Source organism: Mustelus asterias, chromosome 15 (genome assembly GCF_964213995.1).
Source record: "Mustelus asterias chromosome 15, sMusAst1.hap1.1, whole genome shotgun sequence".
NCBI lineage: Eukaryota > Metazoa > Chordata > Chondrichthyes > Carcharhiniformes > Triakidae > Mustelus > Mustelus asterias.
In genome coordinates this window covers 84,994,660-85,015,583 of record NC_135815.1, presented here as the reverse complement: position 1 = coordinate 85,015,583, position 20,924 = coordinate 84,994,660, and the positions used below count along the sequence as shown (strand labels likewise).

At 44.2% G+C, this 20,924-nt stretch overlaps 1 protein-coding gene across 1 annotated transcript in view; it reads right to left on the bottom strand.

The window, feature by feature from the left end:
• Positions 1–20,924, bottom strand: part of adgb (androglobin) — a 287,462-nt gene that overhangs the window by 228,595 nt on the left and 37,943 nt on the right. Inside the window, exons 4-5 of the mRNA XM_078230490.1 lie at positions 20,877–20,921; positions 13,948–14,148 (exon numbers count right to left, since the gene is read on the bottom strand). Coding sequence (XP_078086616.1) covers positions 13,948–14,148; positions 20,877–20,921 — 246 coding nt within the window. The remainder of the gene's footprint in view (positions 1–13,947; positions 14,149–20,876; positions 20,922–20,924) is intronic.

The following is a 20,924-nucleotide window of genomic DNA, read 5'->3' as shown; positions in this document are numbered from 1 at the left end:
GTTGCAAGTTGAAGCCATTGGGTGACAATGTTAAGTAAGGTTTGGATAGCTCCAGCACACTGCTGCTTTTGTCTTTTATCCTCTAAAGGAAATTTTCAATTCTAATGTTCCACCCAACCTTATTTTTCCACTTTCCAAATTGCTCTAACATTTCCTATTTAACTGTAACTAATAATAGCAAGAATGCAACTATCCTCAGCCCCTAAACCAACTTTAACTGAACATTGTTCTGACTCTTGACTGGTCTTATGCAATATCATGTTACATCAACTGCTGTGTTTAGAAGAATGAATAACTTGCATTTATAAAGCACCTTTCATGACCGTTGGACATCCCAAAACTCTTTCCAGCCAATTAAATAATCTGGAAGTGCCATTACAGGTATAACGTAGGAACAGCGGTGGCCAAGTTACGCTCATCAAACCTCCACAAAAAGCAATGTGGTAATGATCAAATAATGGTTTTTGTGATGTTGTTGAGATATAAATGTTGCCCAGGACTCTCCCCTGCTCTTCCTCAATAACGATGTGGAGATGCCGGCGTTGGACTGGGGTAAACACAGTAAGGAGTCTAACAACACCAGGTTAAAGTCCAACAGGTTTATTTGGTAGCAAGCAAACAAACTAATGTGGTAGCAAACAGGTTTATTTGGTAGCAAGTGAAAGCTAGTGGTGTTTGCTACCAAATAAACCTGTTGGACTTTAACCTGGTGTTGTTAGACTCCTTACTGTGTATTCCTCAATAATGCCATAGCATTCTTTGTCTTCACTGGAGAGGGCAGATGGGCCACAGTTAATATCTCATCTGAAGTTAGACACCTCCAACAGTGCAGCAATCATTTAGTACTACACTGCAGTGGTAGAGTAGATATTGTGCTCATGTCTTTGGAGTAGAATTTGACCTCACAGCCTACTGAATGGGAGGTGATAGTGCTACCAACGGAGCCACAATTGATACAAATTACGTTTTGATTATATAATCAATGTTATAACATCTACACAAATTTCTAATAAAGAACATGCAATATATGCACCGCTTTCTGCGTCCACCATTAGCAACATTGTATTGAGTGCCCAGACTTGCAAAATTACCTGATAAATGCAACAGTTGAGGTTAACCTAATATTGGTTTGTAACTTAGCACAAAGAACTTTCATTGAAATTTGAGACTGTTTAAAAACAAACAGAAAGTGTTTAACAAAATATGAAGGTTCAGGATGGGCAAAGTAGATAAAAACAGATGTTTCCTAGTGATCGAGGAATCTAGAAGAGGGGATACCTTTATGATTAAATGCAAGAGATTTAACAAGGTGCTTCAAGGAGCTTTGCATAACAAAGTTGACATTGAGCCACATAAGGTGATACTAGGGGAGATGGCCAAAAGCTTGGTCCAGGAGATGGGTTTTAAGGATCATCTTTAAAGAAGGAAAAAGAGGTAGATGAATGGAATGGAAAAAATAATTCTGACGTATAGGGCCTAGGCAACTGAAGGCACAGCCACTAATGCTGCAGTAATTAAAATCAGGGATGGTCAAGATGTCAAAATTAGAAGAGCAGAGATCTCTTGAGAGAATTTTGGGGATGCAGGAGATCACAGAGATCGGAAAGAGGAAAAGTTGTGGATAGATTTGAAAACGAGGATGATTTTTAAAAAAAATCAAAGTGCTGCTTAACCTGGCTAATGTAGGGCAACAAGCACTGGAGTGAATGGAACTTGATGCGAGTAAGGACATGGGTAGCACATATTTGAATGGCCTCAGGCATGCGGAGTGCAGGAATGAATGTGGGAGAGGGCCAGAAGTGAATTAGAAGAGTCAAGTTTTGAAGTAATAGGTATGGCTGGGCTTATCTGCGGCACATGAGCTGAGAGACTGGTGAAGTTACTGAAATGGAAAAATAAAGTCTAAGCGATGGTTTGGATTTGTAGCTGGAAGTTTCTTTCGGCACTAATGTTGCATATAGTCTGGTTCAGCCTCAGATGGCTGCCAGAGAGAGATAGAAGTCGGCAATTCCGGAATTAAGTTTGTGGCGGTGAGCAAAGGCAATGGCTTGGCCTTCTCAATATTTAACTAGAGGAGGTTTCTGTTCACCCAGTCCTGGGTGACAGATAAGCAATGTAATTTTTGTGCAACAGTGGAGGAGTCAGGAGAGGTGGTGGTGAGCATATCAGTAAACATTTAAAAAAATGATTTTATGGTTTCAGAAAATGTCAGTGAGGATGTAGGTGAGAAATAGGAGACACAAACCATTAGTCACTTGTGCATCCCTGATTTTCTTTGCCCCTCCAGTCGTAGATGTGTCAATGCCCAAGGTCCCTTCATTCCCTAAATCTTCCTTGCCTCTTTCTCCTCCTTCAAGGTGCTCATTAAAACATTTTGATGAAACATTTAGTTATCTCCTTATGTGGCTCTGTGTTTATTTTCTGACTGATTACATTCCTATGAAATGTTCTTGCTACATTAAATGTGTTATATAAATGTGAGTTGTTGTTGATGTAGTTATTAAAATAAAATCCAATCTTGGTCTCTGATTGGGTGCAAAGCACTGGAGCCACTTCCACAACGAAAGGTCAAATATAAAGCCAAGCAACCAAGTCTAAAACAGTTACTGAGATGCGATAATGCTCCACTTCTGCAAGGTTGGATGCATCAGAAAACTGTTACAAATACCAATCCACAATTGGCTTCACATATTTCTGCATCAAATTTCGGCATTCAACAAGGTTTTATAAATTTTTCAGGAACTTGCCCATCTCCCCATCAGGCACATACAAAATTAAATCTAAGGAAGTGCAACCTTATACTAGTCTATTTTATTGTAACATTTATCAAATAGTTCAGCCATTCAAACTATCTGTCCATTAAAATTACGTGAACTTCATATTAGAAAACATAAATTTTCTATTTCTTCCCTGACTCTTTGATCCCGCTGATCATTAGATTCTTCCTCAACTGACCACGACAATTGACATTTATATAGCACCTTTAACGGAGGAAAATATTTCAAAGGTACATCACCAAAACATTAGTAGACAAAATTTGACAATGAGCTACATCAAGAGATATTAGGGCAGGTGACCAAAAACTTAGCCAAAGATATAGGTCTTAACATATGTAAAGGAGATGAGGGAGGTAGAATCTAGGGCCCAGATGGTTGAAGACATGGTCAACAATAACAGGGCAATTAAAATTAGGATGCACAAGACAGCAGAATTGATGGTGGAACAAAGATAGGATGGGGTGAGGCCATAGAGAAATTTGAGCATAGAGAAAAAAGACAAAGACTAAGGGCGCTCTTGTTTGGGAGTCAACTGCTAAGACCCAGATATAGCATCATATACCAAGTTATTGAAAAGATGTCTGGATATACACCTCAAGTGCTGTAACGTACAAGGCTATTGACCAAGTGCCAGAAAGTGGGGTTAAGCTGGGTGGCTTGCTTTTCAGCTGGCACATACATGATGGGCCTAGTGACATCTTTCTGTGCTATAACTTTCCTATGATTAGGGTCTTCAACTGCTTTGAAACAAATTCAGATTTATATGGAAAAGAGTGCGCTGGTTCCCCCGCATCATCTCCAGTGGCACAAGAAAATCCTACTGGCAGGAAGGGCTGGAAAATCCCACCCAGTGTGTTTAGCAACAAGAAAGAAGTGGAGGGCAATTTGTTTAATAATAAAAGGAAACAGGTATTATACATAATATTACCAAATATTGTGTTTGTCTCATTTCTGTTACCTACAAATTAGTCATTATTCTACACTAAATTGTTAATACTGCAAGATTGTTAACTGATGTTAGAGATAATGATGATGCATTAATTTGTCATCTTATTCCATTGTTGAATCAAAGTTCTTAAATGTACTGCTCCACTCTTAGCTGACTCTTAATTAGATTACAAATTAAATGTGTAAATTACCAAACTGGTTTTACAATTGTAAGTTCAAGGGTTTATAGAAACATAGAAACTAGAAGCAGGAGTAGGCCATTCAGCCCTTCGAGCCTGCTCCGCCATTCATCTTGATCATGGCGGATCATCAAATTCAATATCCTGTAACCCCCTTCCTCCCATATCCCTTGATCCCTTTAGCCCCAAGCGCTATATCTAATTTCTTCTTGAAATTAGACAACGTTTTGGCCTCAACTACATTCTGTGGTAGTGAATTCCAGCATTCACCACCCTTTGGGTGAAGAAATTCCTCCTCACCTCAGTTCTAAAAGGTTTATTCCTTATCCTCAAACTACCATCCCTAGTTCTGGACTCCCCCACCATTGGGAACATCTTTTCTGAATCTACTTGTCTAACCCTATTAGAATTTTATAAGTTTCAATGAGATGCCCTTTCACTCTTCTAAACTCCAGTGAATATAATCCTAACCGATTTAGTCTCTCTTCATATGACAGACCTGCCATCCCAGGAATCAGCCTGGAAAACCTTCGCTGCACTCCCTCTGTAGCAAGGACATCCTTCCACGGATAAGGACACCAAAACTGCACACAATACTCCAGGTGTGGCCTCACCAATGCCCTATACAATTGCAGCAAAACATCACTATCCCTACACTCAAATCCTCTTGCTATGAAGACCAACATACCATTTGCCTTCTTTACTGCCTGCTGTACCTGCGCGCTGACTTTCAGCGACTGATGCACGAGGACTCCAAGGTCTGGTTGAGTATCCACTTCTCTCAATTTACACCCATTAAGTAATAATCTGTCTTCCTATTATTGCTACCAAAGTGGATAACCTCACATTTATCCACATTGTGCTGCATCTGCCATGCAGATGCCCACACACTCAGCCTGTCCAAATCATGCTGAAGCATCTCTGCATCCTCTTCACAGCTCACCCTCCCACCCAACTTTGTATCATCTGCAAATCTGGAGATAATACATTCATTTTCCTCTTCCAAATCGTTAATATATAATGTGAACAGTTGGGGTTGAAGGGGGCGACCTTTATGCTTAATATCATGGACATTTTTACGCGTGTATATCAAATTTATTTTAAAATATTGTCAACAGTTCACAGCAATGCGATGACTCATGGAGAGGCTCCTTGCACCCCCTAATCACTTCAGACAGCCTTAATCACTTTAGACTCCAAGCAAGGAAACACAGACAATAGCTCAACTGATTAGATTATGCAAGAAGCTCAAATCACAAAGGGAGCCCTCCAGAAAGAGATCAGCCCAGGGGAAATGGGATCATTTGGCTGTTTTAATATCTCGCTATTGAGCCATTGCTTTGTGATTTTAGCAGGTACTGATCATGTAACTTGTAGTAAATGATGAGCCTATTACCATATGTTTGGCGCGAAGTTCAAAACCCTATAAATTGTAAAGCGCACAATGGCCAGGCAGAGCTGTTGACGAGCAGCTGTCTCTCCCCAGGCCTGCGGTTTTGTTATTTTAAACAGGGAATAAAATTTGTGTTGCCTTTTTGTACTGTACCCATGTCTGCTTGTCTTTCATGCTGGTAGGAAGCGAGAAAACTTCCCCTTACAGTTTGGTGCCGAAACCCGGGAGGAAGAGACCACTCGCTGGACCCAGGGTGACAAGGATCAAGTGGGTGAGAAGTCAATTTCAGACCGCCAGATTCCGGAAGGATCCGAGCGCTGTTGGGACCACGAGGGGACTTCCTCCAACCTGGATACCAGCTCTAGACTGAGTGGGTACAAAAAGTGCACTTACACTGATTGGCTACTGCACAGATTTCACTGATTGAGAACTTTAAATTTGTAATACAGTTAGGTACACTGTTGTCGGCTACCTATTGTGAGAGGGAATTGTAAGCGTCCACAAAAGGTGGACCATTGTCATGGCAGGCCTTCATGTCCCTGCTAACCACCTGGTGCGCCAATAAGGGGGATAAAGAAAAAGGCCTTATTGGGTGAGTGGGTAGGTTAGGCATACCTCTGCGAGCCAGGAACTTAGGGAACCGAAAGGGTTGACAAGATTCCAGAAGCACTCACAATAGGAGCGGGGTACAGGCTAAGGGGGAACGCGAAAGGTACAGAAAGGCAAGAGAGAGAGAGAAAGAGAGACAGAATGCCCGTGAAGGAGAGCCCAAGGAAAGATTACCCCAGGACAGAGATTCCAAAGTAGGTTGCGCATACGTAGGGGGAGGAAGGGAGCAAGAGGATAGCCTCTCCCTAGAATGGGGGCCAGAAGGATCTCTTAGCCGAGCATTTGGGACGCAACAGCAGAAACTAATCAGGAAAATGTGCAAGGAGGGATGGGACCCCTGTGCATCCTTCCCCCTACAAAGGGAATGGTGGAATAGCCACCAGCGGGACGCTTCTAAAAAGGCTGCAGTGATTTTAGTTAAACAGTTAGTGTTAGCGGTGCGTATGAACCAGGTTTACCAGGAAAAGATAGAGGAAAAGAACAAGAGTATTGCAAGTTTAGAGGCTCAGATCACAGAGCTACGAGCCGAACCCCGTAAAATTAGTGCCCCGGAGACCATGTCTTCGGTGTACCACGCACTTCCCAGTGCACCACCCGAGTATGAACCCGGCAGCGTCCAGGAATGTGCCCAGTACAGAGGACAGCTAATGGCCATGAAGTAGGCCATTTTCCAAAAGCCATATTTTTATTATCTCATCAATATTCACCTCATTAAACATATTCATTTATTGGACTGATTGGCACCATTCATAACGTGCCCACAATGCAGAGGGGAACACCCGAATGGACATTCGTTTAAATCCCCCTCTGCACAGCTGAGAGACCTTTAATTTCAACGCCGACAAAAGATCCTTATTCTGCCCGGCAACAGCACGAAGCTGCATTTTAAACCGGCCTTTGGCCAGAAGATCGGGATATCTGCGAGTCAAGACCTGGAGTGGGTTATATGGCATAACCGTTCTGTCAATAAAATATTACGGGAATAAAATGGCCAAGGCAGGCAAAGAAACTTAATAAACTAGGATAAAAAGAATAAAAGATTAGATTAAATCCCCCTACACACAGCAGGACAAAATGACATTAACACCTAATCTCGCAAGCATAGAATACAGACACAAAACAGTAGAGGTCGATTTAGATAAGGGGACACATCGAGAGGATAATGGGAAACACATTAAAACACCGGGGCAAGAACAGGCAGTCCCATTAACACGGACACACACCATACAGATGCAAATTGACAAGTCTCTCAGGGAACTTCCTGACCAGACAGGCCACTTTATAAGTATTGTAAAAATGTATGAGCAAATGTTCCCGCTCGAATTTGGATTCCTATAAATATCCAGAGCAAATGTATAACTATTGAGATCAACGTGGCCAAGCACTGTTTCTAAGCTGGCTACTGGGGTCTCCCTGGGTTCCCAGTAATTGTACAATAAAGAAAAACGCTTTGAACCTTGCCTTGCGACTCAAACTCCTTGAATGCACTGGTACAAGGGATTTTTCCCTACAACAGCCAGGATCGCTATAAAGCATTCACTCCCTTAGAAAAGCAGACTATCCTAAAGGAGTTAGGTACTCTGCGCACCCAAAGTAAAAATACAGAGTTCTGGAGGACTCTTGAGGAGATGTGGGATGTCCACGATCTCCACCCCCGTGATATCCACCAGATAGTCAGAGCGAAGTGCCCCTCAGGTAAATGGAGGACTCTAACCAGCACTGACCCGGAGAACCCTGCCACCTCCACAATCCAGGATGGGGCATGGGCGAACGGAGCCCCTAACAATGCCTCCAGGGCGAACCAAAGGGAAGCATATAATGCCTTTAAACGCGCAGTCTGTACAGCTATGGGAAACCCTACCACCAACTGGGGAAAAATTCAATCCTGCAGGCAGGAAAGGGAGAATCCAGCAGCAACTATGCTGCTCACCTGTATGAGGCTTATTGTGAGTAGTCTGGGCAGGAAAACCCCGACCCTAACGATGCCCCGTACATCCAAATGTTTTTAGACGGGCTTTCCCAGACACATCAGGAAGTTTTAAAATTAGGTCTTGTCACTGCAGACACCTACGATACCGCAGTGCAGTGGGCAAGCCGGGTAGGTGCGAGGGCCGGGGCAGGGAGCAACTGAAACGCACCCAGGTCCCGGACAGCCTCTGCAAAAATAGATGCCCCTAACTTTAAACCAACAGCTAAGTGCTTCCGCTGCGGAAGACCCGGGTACATAGCTAGGCACTGTCGATCAGAACCTGAATAAACTTGTGGGACCTGTGGCAGAACAGGTCACTCAGCTGAGCAGTGCAGGCTAAAAGCCCAAGCCCAAGCCCAAGCCCGAAACCCACTTAGACATGCAGGAAGCCTTCCTGAACTGGCTGAGGAACCAGGGGAACTGCATGAGCACAGGCGGCTCCCATAGACGCGGAGGGAGACAACCGTGTCTACGTGCCTGCCCTCCTGGGGGGCCTGCCTTGCAAAATGTTAGTAGACACAGGAGCCTCTGTATCCCTGACCGACCTACCCCTTCCTGTGACCAAGGATTACACCCACATAGTAGGGGTGGGGGGAACTCATATTAAGGCTTACAAGAGCAGAACGGTAGTCTTAGAGGTAGCAGGGTGACTGGTGCCGGTCCAGTTCTTTGTATGCCAGAATAACGAGGGAACCGTGCTAGGAATGGATATTTTAGAGGAATTAAGCATACTCATAAACCCAAGGAATCATAAGATTCATTGGCCCCACAGTAACGGGAACAAATGTAAGCTCCACCAACCCTGCCAAAACATCGCAACGATCGGGAGTGTTAAAACGTTTCAGAGGGACTGGGACACAGAGCCCCAGCCTTTTGGAATAATTTGTAAAGTACTGACAGGAGTATGGGCCAGGGATAAGCAGGACACAGGAAAGGTCTCTATGGACCCGGTCCACGTCCCCGGCCCAGACCACAAACCCCACAGACAGTACCCCATAAAGCCGGAGGCATACCAAGCCGTGCGGGCTATTGTACAGGACCTAGAAGGGAGGGGGGTAATGTGCTCCGCTGCTAGTACCACGAACTCCCCAGTATGGCCAGTAGCAAAGCTCAATAAAACCTTCCGCTTAACAATCGATTATACGGAGCTAAACAAAGTCACCCCAAAGGTACATCCCATAGTGGCAAGCCTCTCCACAATCCTGAATGGATTGGGCCCTAAGTATAGTATTTTCACGGTGTTAGACATAGCAAACGGCTTCTGGTCGGTGCCGTTAGACACGGAGTCTCAGGACAAATTTGCATTCACTGTGGGCGAAAAGCAATATACCTGGACGAGACTCCCTCAGGGGTTCCATAACAGCCCCGCCATCTTCCACCAGGTTATGGGTAAGATATTAGGGGGAGTAGATCTCACCCCCTACCGCTGCACTGTCCTTCAGTATGTGGACGACATCCTAATTGCCTCAGAAGACAGGCAAGGACATGCTGCAGCCCTGATTGAGGTGCTGCGAGCCTTAGAATGGGGTGGGTTGAAGGTGAACCTCCAAAAAGGCCCAGATAGGAAGAGACACTGTCCTGTACTTAGGACAGGAGATATCCCAGAGTACTAGGACCATGCCTCACGAGAGGAGGGTTGCCATCCAGGTCATGCCCAGGCCAGTCTCCCTGAGGGGAGTCCGCAAGGTTTTGGGACTGTTCAACTACAGCCGAACCTTTATCCCCAATTTTGCAACCATAGCCGAGCCCATACAGCGTTTAGTAAAGGGGGGAGGCCCGGGGGGCAAACTGATAGAATGGGGACCCGAACAGGAGGAAGCTTATGCAAGGTTAAAACAAGCCCTTACAACAGCTCCAAGCCTCGGTTTACCTGACCCGAGGAAGCCTTCCATATCTTCTGTGAGAATGAGGAGGGATTCTATGCCGTAGTAATAACCCAAACACATGGTGACACCCTGCGACCCGTAGCTTACTACTCCACACAGCAGTCACCAGTGGCAGCCGGCTTGTCCCGCTGCGTTGCAGCACTTGACTGTGCTGCATGGGTAGTTAGTATTAGCGAACCCACAGTCATGACGGGGGAAATCATCCTCCATACCAGGCATACCATCGTTGAAATGCTTAACAATAGTAAGCTCAGAGCAGTCTCTAATGTAAGGAGAGCTAAGCGGGAATCAGTTCTACTCCCCAAAGATCGATCAGTCACCATAATAAGGGACACAGGAATAAACCCCGCTGCAGGGATTTTAGCCACTGATGAATCACATGTGTGCACTGAAATCGACCTAGAGGTAGACGCAGCCCCAGTAGAAGAGCTCCCCTTAGGACAGGCAGATTTAACATTCTATGTAGATGGGTCCAGGAAATATATTGATGGCACCCCCAAAACAGGGTGGGCAATAGTTAACGACAAGTTAGAAGTGGTAACCTCAGGACGATTAGACAGCACCCTGTCAGCTCAAGTCGCAGAATTAGAGGCTTTAACACAGGCCCTGACCCTGGCAGAGGGCAAAACCGTGAATGTATATACCGAGAGCCAGTACGCGTTTGGAGTCATACACGACTATATGACCGCCTGGGATCGCAGGGGGTTTGTCACATCGGGAGGGGACAGGATAAAGCACCAGGAAAGGATTGAAGCTCTATCCCGTGCCTCAAAGCTGCCCAAAGAAGCAGCACTAATTAAAATCAAAGCGTATAAGGAAATAGAAACTCCAGAACAAGCTGGGAACGCTGCAGCTGATAAGGCAGCGCAGCAGGTTTTAAGTCACGCTCTCCCAACAGCTAGTATCACCACAGATAGTGTGGACGTAGTCCAGTTACACCGGGGCACCCCTGAGGCAGAGAAGTAGGTCTGGGAAGAAAGGGGCGGGAAACCAGATGCCCAGGGCGTCTGGAGGAAGGAAAGAAAGGTAATACCCAGACTGCATCAGGCACACCCTGCTGCAGTTAAACCATGGCCGTGATCACACCGGCAGAAACGCCATCAACCATCTCCTGAGTAGGGATTGGAGGTGGCCGGGGATGGGAAGAGACATAGCTAAATACTGTCAGCGATGTCTCACATGCGCGCAGCACAACCCCAGGCGACCCATAAAGATCCGAATGGCTCACCAGCCAAGACCCCGGGGGCCGTGGGAAAATCTCCAGATAGATTTCACAGGACCACTTCCCGCTTCAGGGGGCAAGAGATATTGTTTAGTCATAATTGACCAATTCACCTGCTGGGTGGAAGCATTCCCCACCCGGGATTGCACCGCTTCCACTGTGGCAAAAATCCTAGCGAGTCAAGTAATTCCCAGATGGGGAGTCCCTTTGCAGATCCACTCCGATCAGGGCACCCACTTCACGGGAACAGTTATGAAAAAGATGTGCGAGTGGATGGGAATAAAGCAGAAGTTCCACATCCCCTACCATCCACAGAGTTCAGGTATGGTAGAGAGGATGAATCGGACCCTGAAGTCCGCATTCGCAAAGGCTTTACATGGAAAACACAGCAGGTGGACAGAGGTCCTACCCACTGTGCTTATGAAACTCAGGGCATCCCCAAATCGCGTTACGGGATTAACCTCTTACGAACTGATGACCGGGCGGGCCATGCAATTGCCCCAAGGCATAATTACCGGAGGGGAAGATTTGGGACCCTTTAAAGACAAAATCAGCAGATATGTCTTAGAACTTAGTGAGCAGCTAAAAGAAATGAGACAGCAGGTAAGAGAACAGCAGGAACTTAAAGATAAAGAAAGGCAGTCCCCTGACAGGCCACAGTGCCAAAAGCAGGATCCCACATAATGGTTAAATTGCTACCTGAAAGGCCTGGTCTAGCGCCCCGGTGGTCAGGGCCACACCGAGTCCTCATTAGTGGGGATACCTGCGCCTGTGTTGAAATCAGGGGAAAGGGGCAATGGAAGCATTGGACACAACTAAAAAGATGCGAGAATAGCAATGATCCAGTATCGTGAGTCTAATAATAATAATTGTACCTCCAAGCTCATTGTACCTGTTTTTCAGGCAGGTCACAGCACCAGACAAGACGATGTATATCGCTGTTTGTTTTTATGCTTTATTGCTTAGCAGGGGAGATTATCTCTCAAACCGTTACCGACGCAAGTTGAATGTAAATACGTACTTGTACATGTCGCGTGTATATGCTGAGAAATGGAATGCATCTAAATGCTGGATATGTACCCACATTCCAATACATTCCAAAGGTCGATTCCCCCTCAGGCCAATCCCTTTGACAGCCCAAGAGACCGTAGAGTGGGCTATACAGAGAGCAGGCAGGAGCCTCACACACCACCTTAAATCTATACAGGAGAAACTACAGTCTGCTGGGTGCAAGGCAGGGACACTCGGTAAATGGCGACTGCCAGGTTACGACCGCACACACCAGCCACCCTTCCCGACCCTGACAAACACCACTGGGATAGGGCGCCCAATTGGGATAGGGTGCCCAATCGGGCCAGTTTGTATATCCAAAACAGGGACAGACAGGGCCCTCAGAGTAGGGAAGAGCGACTGTAACCAGGCCTTCGACGTTACGCCAGCAGCACCTGATAGTTCCCTTAGAGTCCAGTGTGCACCAAACAGCACGGTGCAGATCCTTCTGCAGCCAGGAATTTTAAACAGCTCTGCTGCTTATAATGGAACTTACTTTGTCTGCGGTCACAGGGCATACCCTTGGTTACCCCATGACTGGACAGGGACATGCTATCGAGGCTGTGCTATTCCCTACAGAACCGCCGAGCCTTAGATTATCTCCTTGCGAGTAAGGGAGGTACCTGCGCCTTAATAGTAACAGAATGCTGTACATACATCCCTGACTCCTCACAGAACCTCACGAATTTAGTGGAATACATTCACAACGAAGTGACAAAACTATATGAGATCCCCAACAGCAGCTGGATGGATTGGCTGATGGGGGGCTCATGGGGGACATTTTTAATGCAGGGAGCCATGGTTCTAATTGGCATAATCATTGCTTGCTGTGTGCTGTCAGTCTGTATAAGTGCAATTTGTAAAGGTTTTGTGCCCAGGCTAACTGCTGTTGCCGCGTATCGCACCGAGACCCCTTCTCCACTGCAGCTCCGCGACCACACTGCCCAGGCAGCGACAATATTTATTTAAAGACCGCCATGGAGATACCCCCAGCTGACACCCATCGTTGGAGCTCGGAGGAGCACGGATCACGCCAGGTCTGTCAACTGAGGAAAAGCAAAGACTCTTTGACGAACTACTGAACATCTTTTAAACACTCCGGAATCTCAACTAAGAAATTATCGGACTATTCAATCAAGATGGTGTGCTCACTGGGGCGCAAGGACAGCACCCAGGAGCAAGAGGAGGGGTTGAAGGGGGCGACCTTTATGCTTAAGATGACTTTTATGCTTAATATCATGGACATTTTTACGCGTGTATATCAAATTTATTTTAAAATATTGTCAACAGTTCACAGCAATGCGATGACTCATGGAGAGGCTCCTTGCACCCCCTAATCACTTCAGACAGCCTTAATCACTTTAGACTCCAAGCAGGGAAATACAGACAATAGCTCAACTGATTAGATTATGCAAGAAGCTCAAATCACAAAGGGAGCCCTCCAGAAAGAGATCAGCCCAGGGGAAATGGGATCATTTGGCTGTTTTAATATCTCGCTATTGTGCCACTGCTTTGTGATTTTAGCAGGTACTGATCATGTAACTTGTAGTAAATGATGAGCCTATTACCATATGCTTGGCGCGAAGTTCAAAACCCTATAAATTGTAAAGCGCACAATGGCCAGGCAGAGCAGTTGACTAGCAGCTGTCTCTCCCCAGGCCTGCGGTTTTGTTATTTTAAACAGGGAATAAAGTTTGTGTTGCCTTTTTGTACTGTACTCATGTCTGCTTGTCTTTCATGCTGGTAGGAAGCGAGAAAACTTCCCCTTACAGGGTCCTAGTACAGATCCCTGCGGAACCCCACTCGTCACTGACTGCCAATCAGAAAAAGACCCATTTATGCCAATTCTTTGCTTATTTTAATTCTTTTACTCAAAAAAAACAGTCTCAATTTAATGATAATTTGAACTCTTACCATCCAGTACAGTCTCACGACATACTTTCCATAACTGTTGTAGAGAGCTATGTGTCCCTTCATGGCCTTACAAAGGGCATATACGTGCTCCCAGGGCTTCCAGGGAGGTCCCGATGAATCCAGCAAGCTTTTTTCGTTTAATTTAGTGTCCTGGCAGGTGACCCAGAGCATAATCACTTCACTGATAATCCATCGCATCAGCTGAAGATAAAACAGAAGAAGTCACTGTAATGCTTTAAAATAACAGGGAGATTATTGGGAGATTTGTACTCCCCACTGATAATGCAACCCATTGCTTTACTTGTCTGTTTTACACTGCGTTAATAGAATCATAGAATTATAAATTTAGGAGGGTTTTTTTTTGAAGAGCTGAGGTATCACAAATGTTATGCTGCAGTCTTTCCCTGCATTTGCATTAATACAGTGACTGCCAACTTTTGTCCAGACACCATTAACAGCTTCTGAGAGTATAAAGGTGTAACAAATATTAATCCACTCCTCCTTGCTTGAAAATGTCTTAATTGAGAGTTACTCCTTAAAATTCCTGAGACCTAACGTATTGAAAAAGTCATTAATGATTTAAAAGTATTGCACAAAAAGGTGCAGGAAAGACGAAAAAGGCAGAAGCAGGATGTGGGGCTGTGGGGAAGACTGAGGCATAGGTTGCCCTTAGTGAGAGAAAGATTAGCATTTATGCAGTGCCTTTCAAGATCCGAGGATGTCAGGACTTTCCAAAGGGCTTGGCAGCCAATAAAGTACTTTTGAATTGGAGTCACTGTTCAGTGCTTTTTAAAAATTGTTCATGCCATGTGAGCGTCATTAGTAAGGCCCAACACCATCTTCCTTTGAGAAAGAGATGGTGAGCTGCCTTCTTGAACTTTCACAGTCCAAGTCATGTAATTACACCTACATGATTTTGATCCAGCGACAGTGAAGGAACAGCAATATAGTTACACATCAGTAGAGTGTGTGAATTGGAGGGGAACTTGCAGGTGGTGATGTTCCCAGATGTTCTGTGCCCTTGCTCTTCTCGGCAGTAGAGATCACGGGTTTCGAAGATGTTGTCCAAAAATGCTTGGGAAGTTGCTGCTGTGCATCCTGGTAGATGGTACATACTGCTGCCACTATGTGCCGATGGTGGAAGGAATGAATGTTTAAGATGGTGGAAGGGGATGCCAATCAAGCTCGATGTTTTGTCTGACACTGATTTAAGCTTTGTGGGTGTATTGGAGTTGCACTCATCCAAGAAAATGGTGAAAATTCCATCACACTTCCAATTTGTACCTTGCAGCTGGATATGGGGAGTCAGGAGGTGGGTGCTCACCACAGAATTCCCAGCCTCTGATCTGCCCTTTTAGTCAGTTATTTATTTGCCTGGTTCAGTTCAGTTTCTGGTCAATGGTACCACCAGATAGGGAGTGGTTTGTTCTGGAGAACACGTTTTCAGTCCTACAGTGGAACGTTGTTGGGGCCCCAAAGCCTTTGTTGTATCCAGTGCATTCAGCCATTTCTTGATCAGTTAAATTGGCTGAAGACTGACATATATGATGCTGGACATCTCATGAAGGTTAGAATTGACTCGGATGAATCATTGACTCAGCACTTCTAGCTGAAGATGGTTGCATATGGTTCAGCTTTGTCTTTTGCACCGATGTACTGGGCTTCCACATCATTGACAATGGTGGGGTTTGTGGAGCTCTCTCCTCTGGTTGGTTGTTTAATTGTCCACCACCATTCTTGACTGGATGGGACAGAACTCCAGAGCTTTGAACTGATCTGTTGGTTGTGAAATTGCTCAGCTTTGTCTATAATATGCTGTTTCCATTGTTTAGCATGGATGTAGTCCTGCTGTAGTTTCACCAGAATGGCATTCAATTTTTAGGTATGTCTGATGCCTTTCCAATTCTCTTCACTGAACCAGGGTTGGCTCCCTGACTTGATGATAATGGTAGAGTGGGGATGGGTGTCAAACCATGAGTCTACAGGTTGTGGTTGAATACAATTGTGCAACTGTTGCTGATGAACCTCATAGATGCCCAAGTTTGAGCTCTACGACGGTTCTGAATCTATCTCATTTAGCATAGTGGTAATGCTACAAACACAATGGAGGATATTGTCAGTGCAAAGATGTGACTTTGGGGGCGATCTTACGAAAAACAATTCTAAGCGCAGAACGAGTGTGAAAATGGGAAAGAATCGCATCCATTTTTGGGAGAACTCCCAGACACAATCATACGGCATTTAGAAATAAAAATGAGGCAAAATGTGATTCTCACCAGTAGGGGGAGTGGGCAGAGCCTATTCACGCCGCGAAGCCGACTGCTGAGCTGTAGGGGTGCCGATGTGATGCTGGACATCTCTGGAGATTTAGAGTCACTCGATCGGATAGATCGACATGACAAGCCGGTAAGATCGCCCCTTTTGTCTTTAAAAGGACTGTGTGGTGGTCACATCTACTAATACTATCATGCATAGATGCATCTGCTATGGGTAGATTAGTGAGAACAAATTTAAGTAGACTTTTCTTTCTTATTAGTTCTCTCACCACTTGCCATTGACCTCGTCTGGCTGGCATGTTCCTCAGGACTTGGCAAGCTTTGTCAGTCCTGGTGCTATCGGGTCATTCTTAGCGATGGACATTGAAGTCCCCCAGGACTTCAAAACTTTCTGACGGCAGATCTTGTTTCAGCAATGCTACCCTGTTCATGCTACTGAAGTTGCTCCATTTTTAGATCATCATGCTGGAAGCAGAGGTGGGTAACAATAAAAAAAAGCAGCAGAATACTGCCGATACTGATAACTTGTGGATAGTAACACTGTTGGTCAGAATTCACATCATCCAGAAAGCTCTGAATCCACTCCAAGGGGAGAACTTTGCCTGCAGCTGACACTTAGATAAAACAGGTCTGGACTTCTCAGATAAATTAGACTTGCTGTTCTAACCCGAATAGAATACAAGTTAAGCTGGTGACAGGGTGTATGTCAATCAGATTGACAGGGCATCAAATTTTATGCAGACTGAGAATCCTGTCACTACATGAGTAAAGGCAGATGTACTGAGAAATGAACTTGTCTGGGAACTGAGACATTCCATGTGAGCCTGAGATTTGTGGTTTCATTAAAGCATTATCAAATTGTGTATTTATTTTTGGCGCTGTGTAGTAAAGCTTGGATATTTCGTAACAAGAGTGTTACAATAACTCCAATTGCTGTGCAATTGATTTGACAGTATAGTTCAAATTGTAACTTTTAGGTATGCATATTTAAGTTTTAAAAAAAGAGTTGACAATTGTTATCTAATCTCAGGATAATGCTAGCACTTGAGTTTCACCATTGAAAATTTGTACTCATTTGAACCAAAGTCTGTTGCCAACAATGTGAATGTACACATGCTGGCTGACAGTTAGACTTCCCATAACGTTATGTTCTTGTCAGTATGTATGAATAAAAATCGGTATTTGTATTGTCTCCTGCAACCTGGGAAGAAGACTTTGTCCCTGTAATTTGTCTGTGAACATTTGTGAAGTTCTAACTATGCACAAAATTCCAGATAGTCATGCGAGTGTGAGGAGATCCCAGATTGTGGCTTGAAGATAGAAGGCACACACAATCTTGATGTGCACATGAGAAAAAAGAAAATAGAGATCCTGGGGGAGTATTGGAAGATTACAAGAACAGGGCAATGCTGGGAATTCTGCAACCAGTAACTCACCTCCTGACTCTCCAAAGTCTGCCCACCACCTGCAAGACACAAGCTAGGAGTGTGATGGAAGACTTGTCTACTTCCTGGATGAGTGCAGCTCCAATAACACTCCTGAAGCTTAGCAACATCTAGGACAAAGCTCCTTTGGTTCGATCACCATCCCATCCACCGCCTTAAATATCAACTTTCTCCATAACCAGTGCACACTAACATCAATGTAGACCATCCACAGGATGCACTGCAGTAACTTACTAAGACTCCTTTGACAGCAGCTTTCAAACTCGTGGACTATACCACCTAAATGGAAATGGTCAGCAGATACATGGGAACACCAACACTCAAGTTTCCCACCAAGTCACACACCATGCTAACTTGGAACTATGTCTCCATTCCTTCATTACCACTGGGTCAATTCCTGGAATTTCCTTCCTAGAATCACTGTAGTGTACTACACCGTATGTATTGTGATGATTCAAGAAGGTAACTCACCACCACCTTCTCAGGGACAGTTGAGGATGAAAAATAAATGCTGCCCTTGTCAACAATACTCACTGAATCGAGTGTTACAGACAGAAGGGGGATTACTTTAAACAGCCCTGATTTCTCCTCTCACTACCCATCTGTAAACAGAAAGATGTCTTTGATTTTTAATTCCCCCTTTATAAGTGGTGGTGTATTTTCTCCAACCTTTAAATTTGGAGTATTCCAATCCTCTATGAATAACTTGCACAGCAAACCCGAGATGAGATAAAAGCAAAGGGTTGGTTTATTTCACCCACACACACAAAACATGAGAATAGGGTTTCACAACATCCACCCCTTTTGCACTCATGCAATGAAAGAGAAGTAAGGGAATGAAAGAGGCACAGGGCCAGACCATAAATAACAGTACAAGTTTTATGTCAATCAAAAGGCTAATGGAGGGTTTTTTCAGTGAGTAGGTTAGTTGACTTTTACAGGGTAATCGATCTTTCCAGAAGTGAGACTTCCAGGAGGGGAGATGACACGTAGTATTGAATTAGGCTTGAAGGCACCAGCTCCAATGTTCTAGTAGTTCCAGTGCAGATGAGGGCCAGGCGAGTGTACCTGGACAAAGCTCCTTCTGCTGTTACCTGTTTGATAGTAAGGTCAGTAAGAAGTCTCACAACACCAGCTTAAAGTCCTACAGGTTTATTTGGCAGCACTAACTTTCGGAGTCTCAGGCTCCTTCATCAGGTGAGTGAGGACTTGTGTTCTCAAACAGGTCATTATACAGACACAAACTCAATTTACAAGATAATGGTTGGAATGCGAGTCTTTACAGGTAATCAAGTCTTAAAGGTACAGACAATGTGAGTGGAGAGAGGGCCAAGCACAGGTTAAAGAGGTGTTAAAGCAAGTCATGGGGGTCACAGATAGTGTGACATGAACCCAAGATCCTGGTTGAGGCCGTCCTCATGCGTGTGGAACTTGGCTATCAGTTTCTGCTCGGCGATTCTGCGTTGTCATGTGTTGCCTAGGCTTGCAAACTCTCACTCACTGTCTTGGCTGGAGACAATACACACCTCTTTAACCTGTGCTTGGCCCTCTCTCCACTCATATTGTCTGTACCTTTAAGACTTGATTACCTGTAAAGACTCGCATTCCAACCATTATCTTGTAAATTGAGTTTGTGTCTGTATATGACCTGTTTGAGAACACAAGTCCTCACTCACTGATGAAGGAGCCTGAGAATTTGAAAGCTAGTGCTGCCAAATAAACATGTTGGACTTTAACCTGGTGTTGTGAGACTTCTTACTGTGCTTACTCCAGTCCAACGCCAGCATCTCCACATCATAGTAAGATGGCAGACAGACACATGTTGCTGCCTGGAGTCCTGTTCTCATCCGAGGTCAAACAGTGACGGATGACAAGATCCAAAGCTTGTTAATGAAAGGAATTTAGACAGCCCAAGTGTGACAGCCCAGTTTTTGGGTTGACTAATGAGACCCTTTGATGAAACCCACTGTGTTTTGGAGCAGGTAAACGATTGGGCCATTAATCCCATCTTGAATATTACAATTCACAAACAGCTGCCTTTGTCCTTGGAGAGACAGTTTCTCTGGTGGCCAGAATTGTTCTTTATAAATGCAAAGAATCTTTGTGCAGCTCCAAGAAGGGGCATTAGCACCTGGTTTCTGGTTTCTCTGAAGGTTAGAAATTCCTCTGGTATGAGTCATGGCTAGTCATGGTAAAGCCTTGTCAATTTTATAAAATAAAAATGATAATTTTTACAGAGTAGTTCGGTTGATGTAAACACATATTTATTTTCTTTCCCATCTCAACCAGGATTTTAAAAACAGTAAATAAAGCACTAAGAAAATTACATTTAGATTCAGTGAGATTTCCAGCCTTGGGTGGTCTAACGAACATCAAACTAATCATTTTCAGTGATTTTTGACATGCTAACCTTCCTAAAGGGTATTCTAGTGCAGTGTGTTTCATAATATTTCTGAATAGTGATAAAATGTTGTCTTTTATCTTGCAAAGCTAAGAAAATAAAAAGGGTTGTTAAAAGTACTTTAGCTGCCAGAAAACTCTTGTGGAGGCAGTGGATATGAAATTCCCTTTGTCAAAAGTTTTAAGTGAGGTTCTGCACAATGGATGTAGTGAAGAAAATTGAATATTGTGTAGATAATTGTTCCTTTTGAGATAATGTACATGCTACACAAAATGTGAGTGAAAAAAATGTACATTGATCTAGCTGGTTTGAAATACATGCCAGAGAAAGGCAATCTCTAAAATTAAATGGGCAATGCAAGTTATTACTGCCAGACTATTTTACAAAAAGAAAAGCATGTACAAAGAAATTGTTATGGGTCCTTGGGGAGGGGCGCCACACAATGTAACACTTTCTACAGGATATAGAGATCTTTGTTTGTACATATATTTTTCTTATTTAAAGATAAGGGAATTTATTAATTCTACATTAATTCTATGCAAGTGATTCCTTTGTGTCCTTATAAAAAAAACATTGAAACGATGGTTGTTGGATGGGGAGGTGCAAGTTTGTAATGTGTATCTCTGTAAATTAGTTATCATAAACTTGCAATAGATTGCCTCGCATTCTAGCCTTCACCAGCTGCATTTCTTGATTATAACAGCATGAACATGACAAGCACCATACATCAAAGATATAGTCGGTCCTTTGTGACTATGAAAGCAAGTGTGTGCATTGCTTTGTGGGTGATTGCTTGATAACACTCACCTCACTCTCCATAATATGTTCATTAGTAGTCATTAGATCAAATGAGTT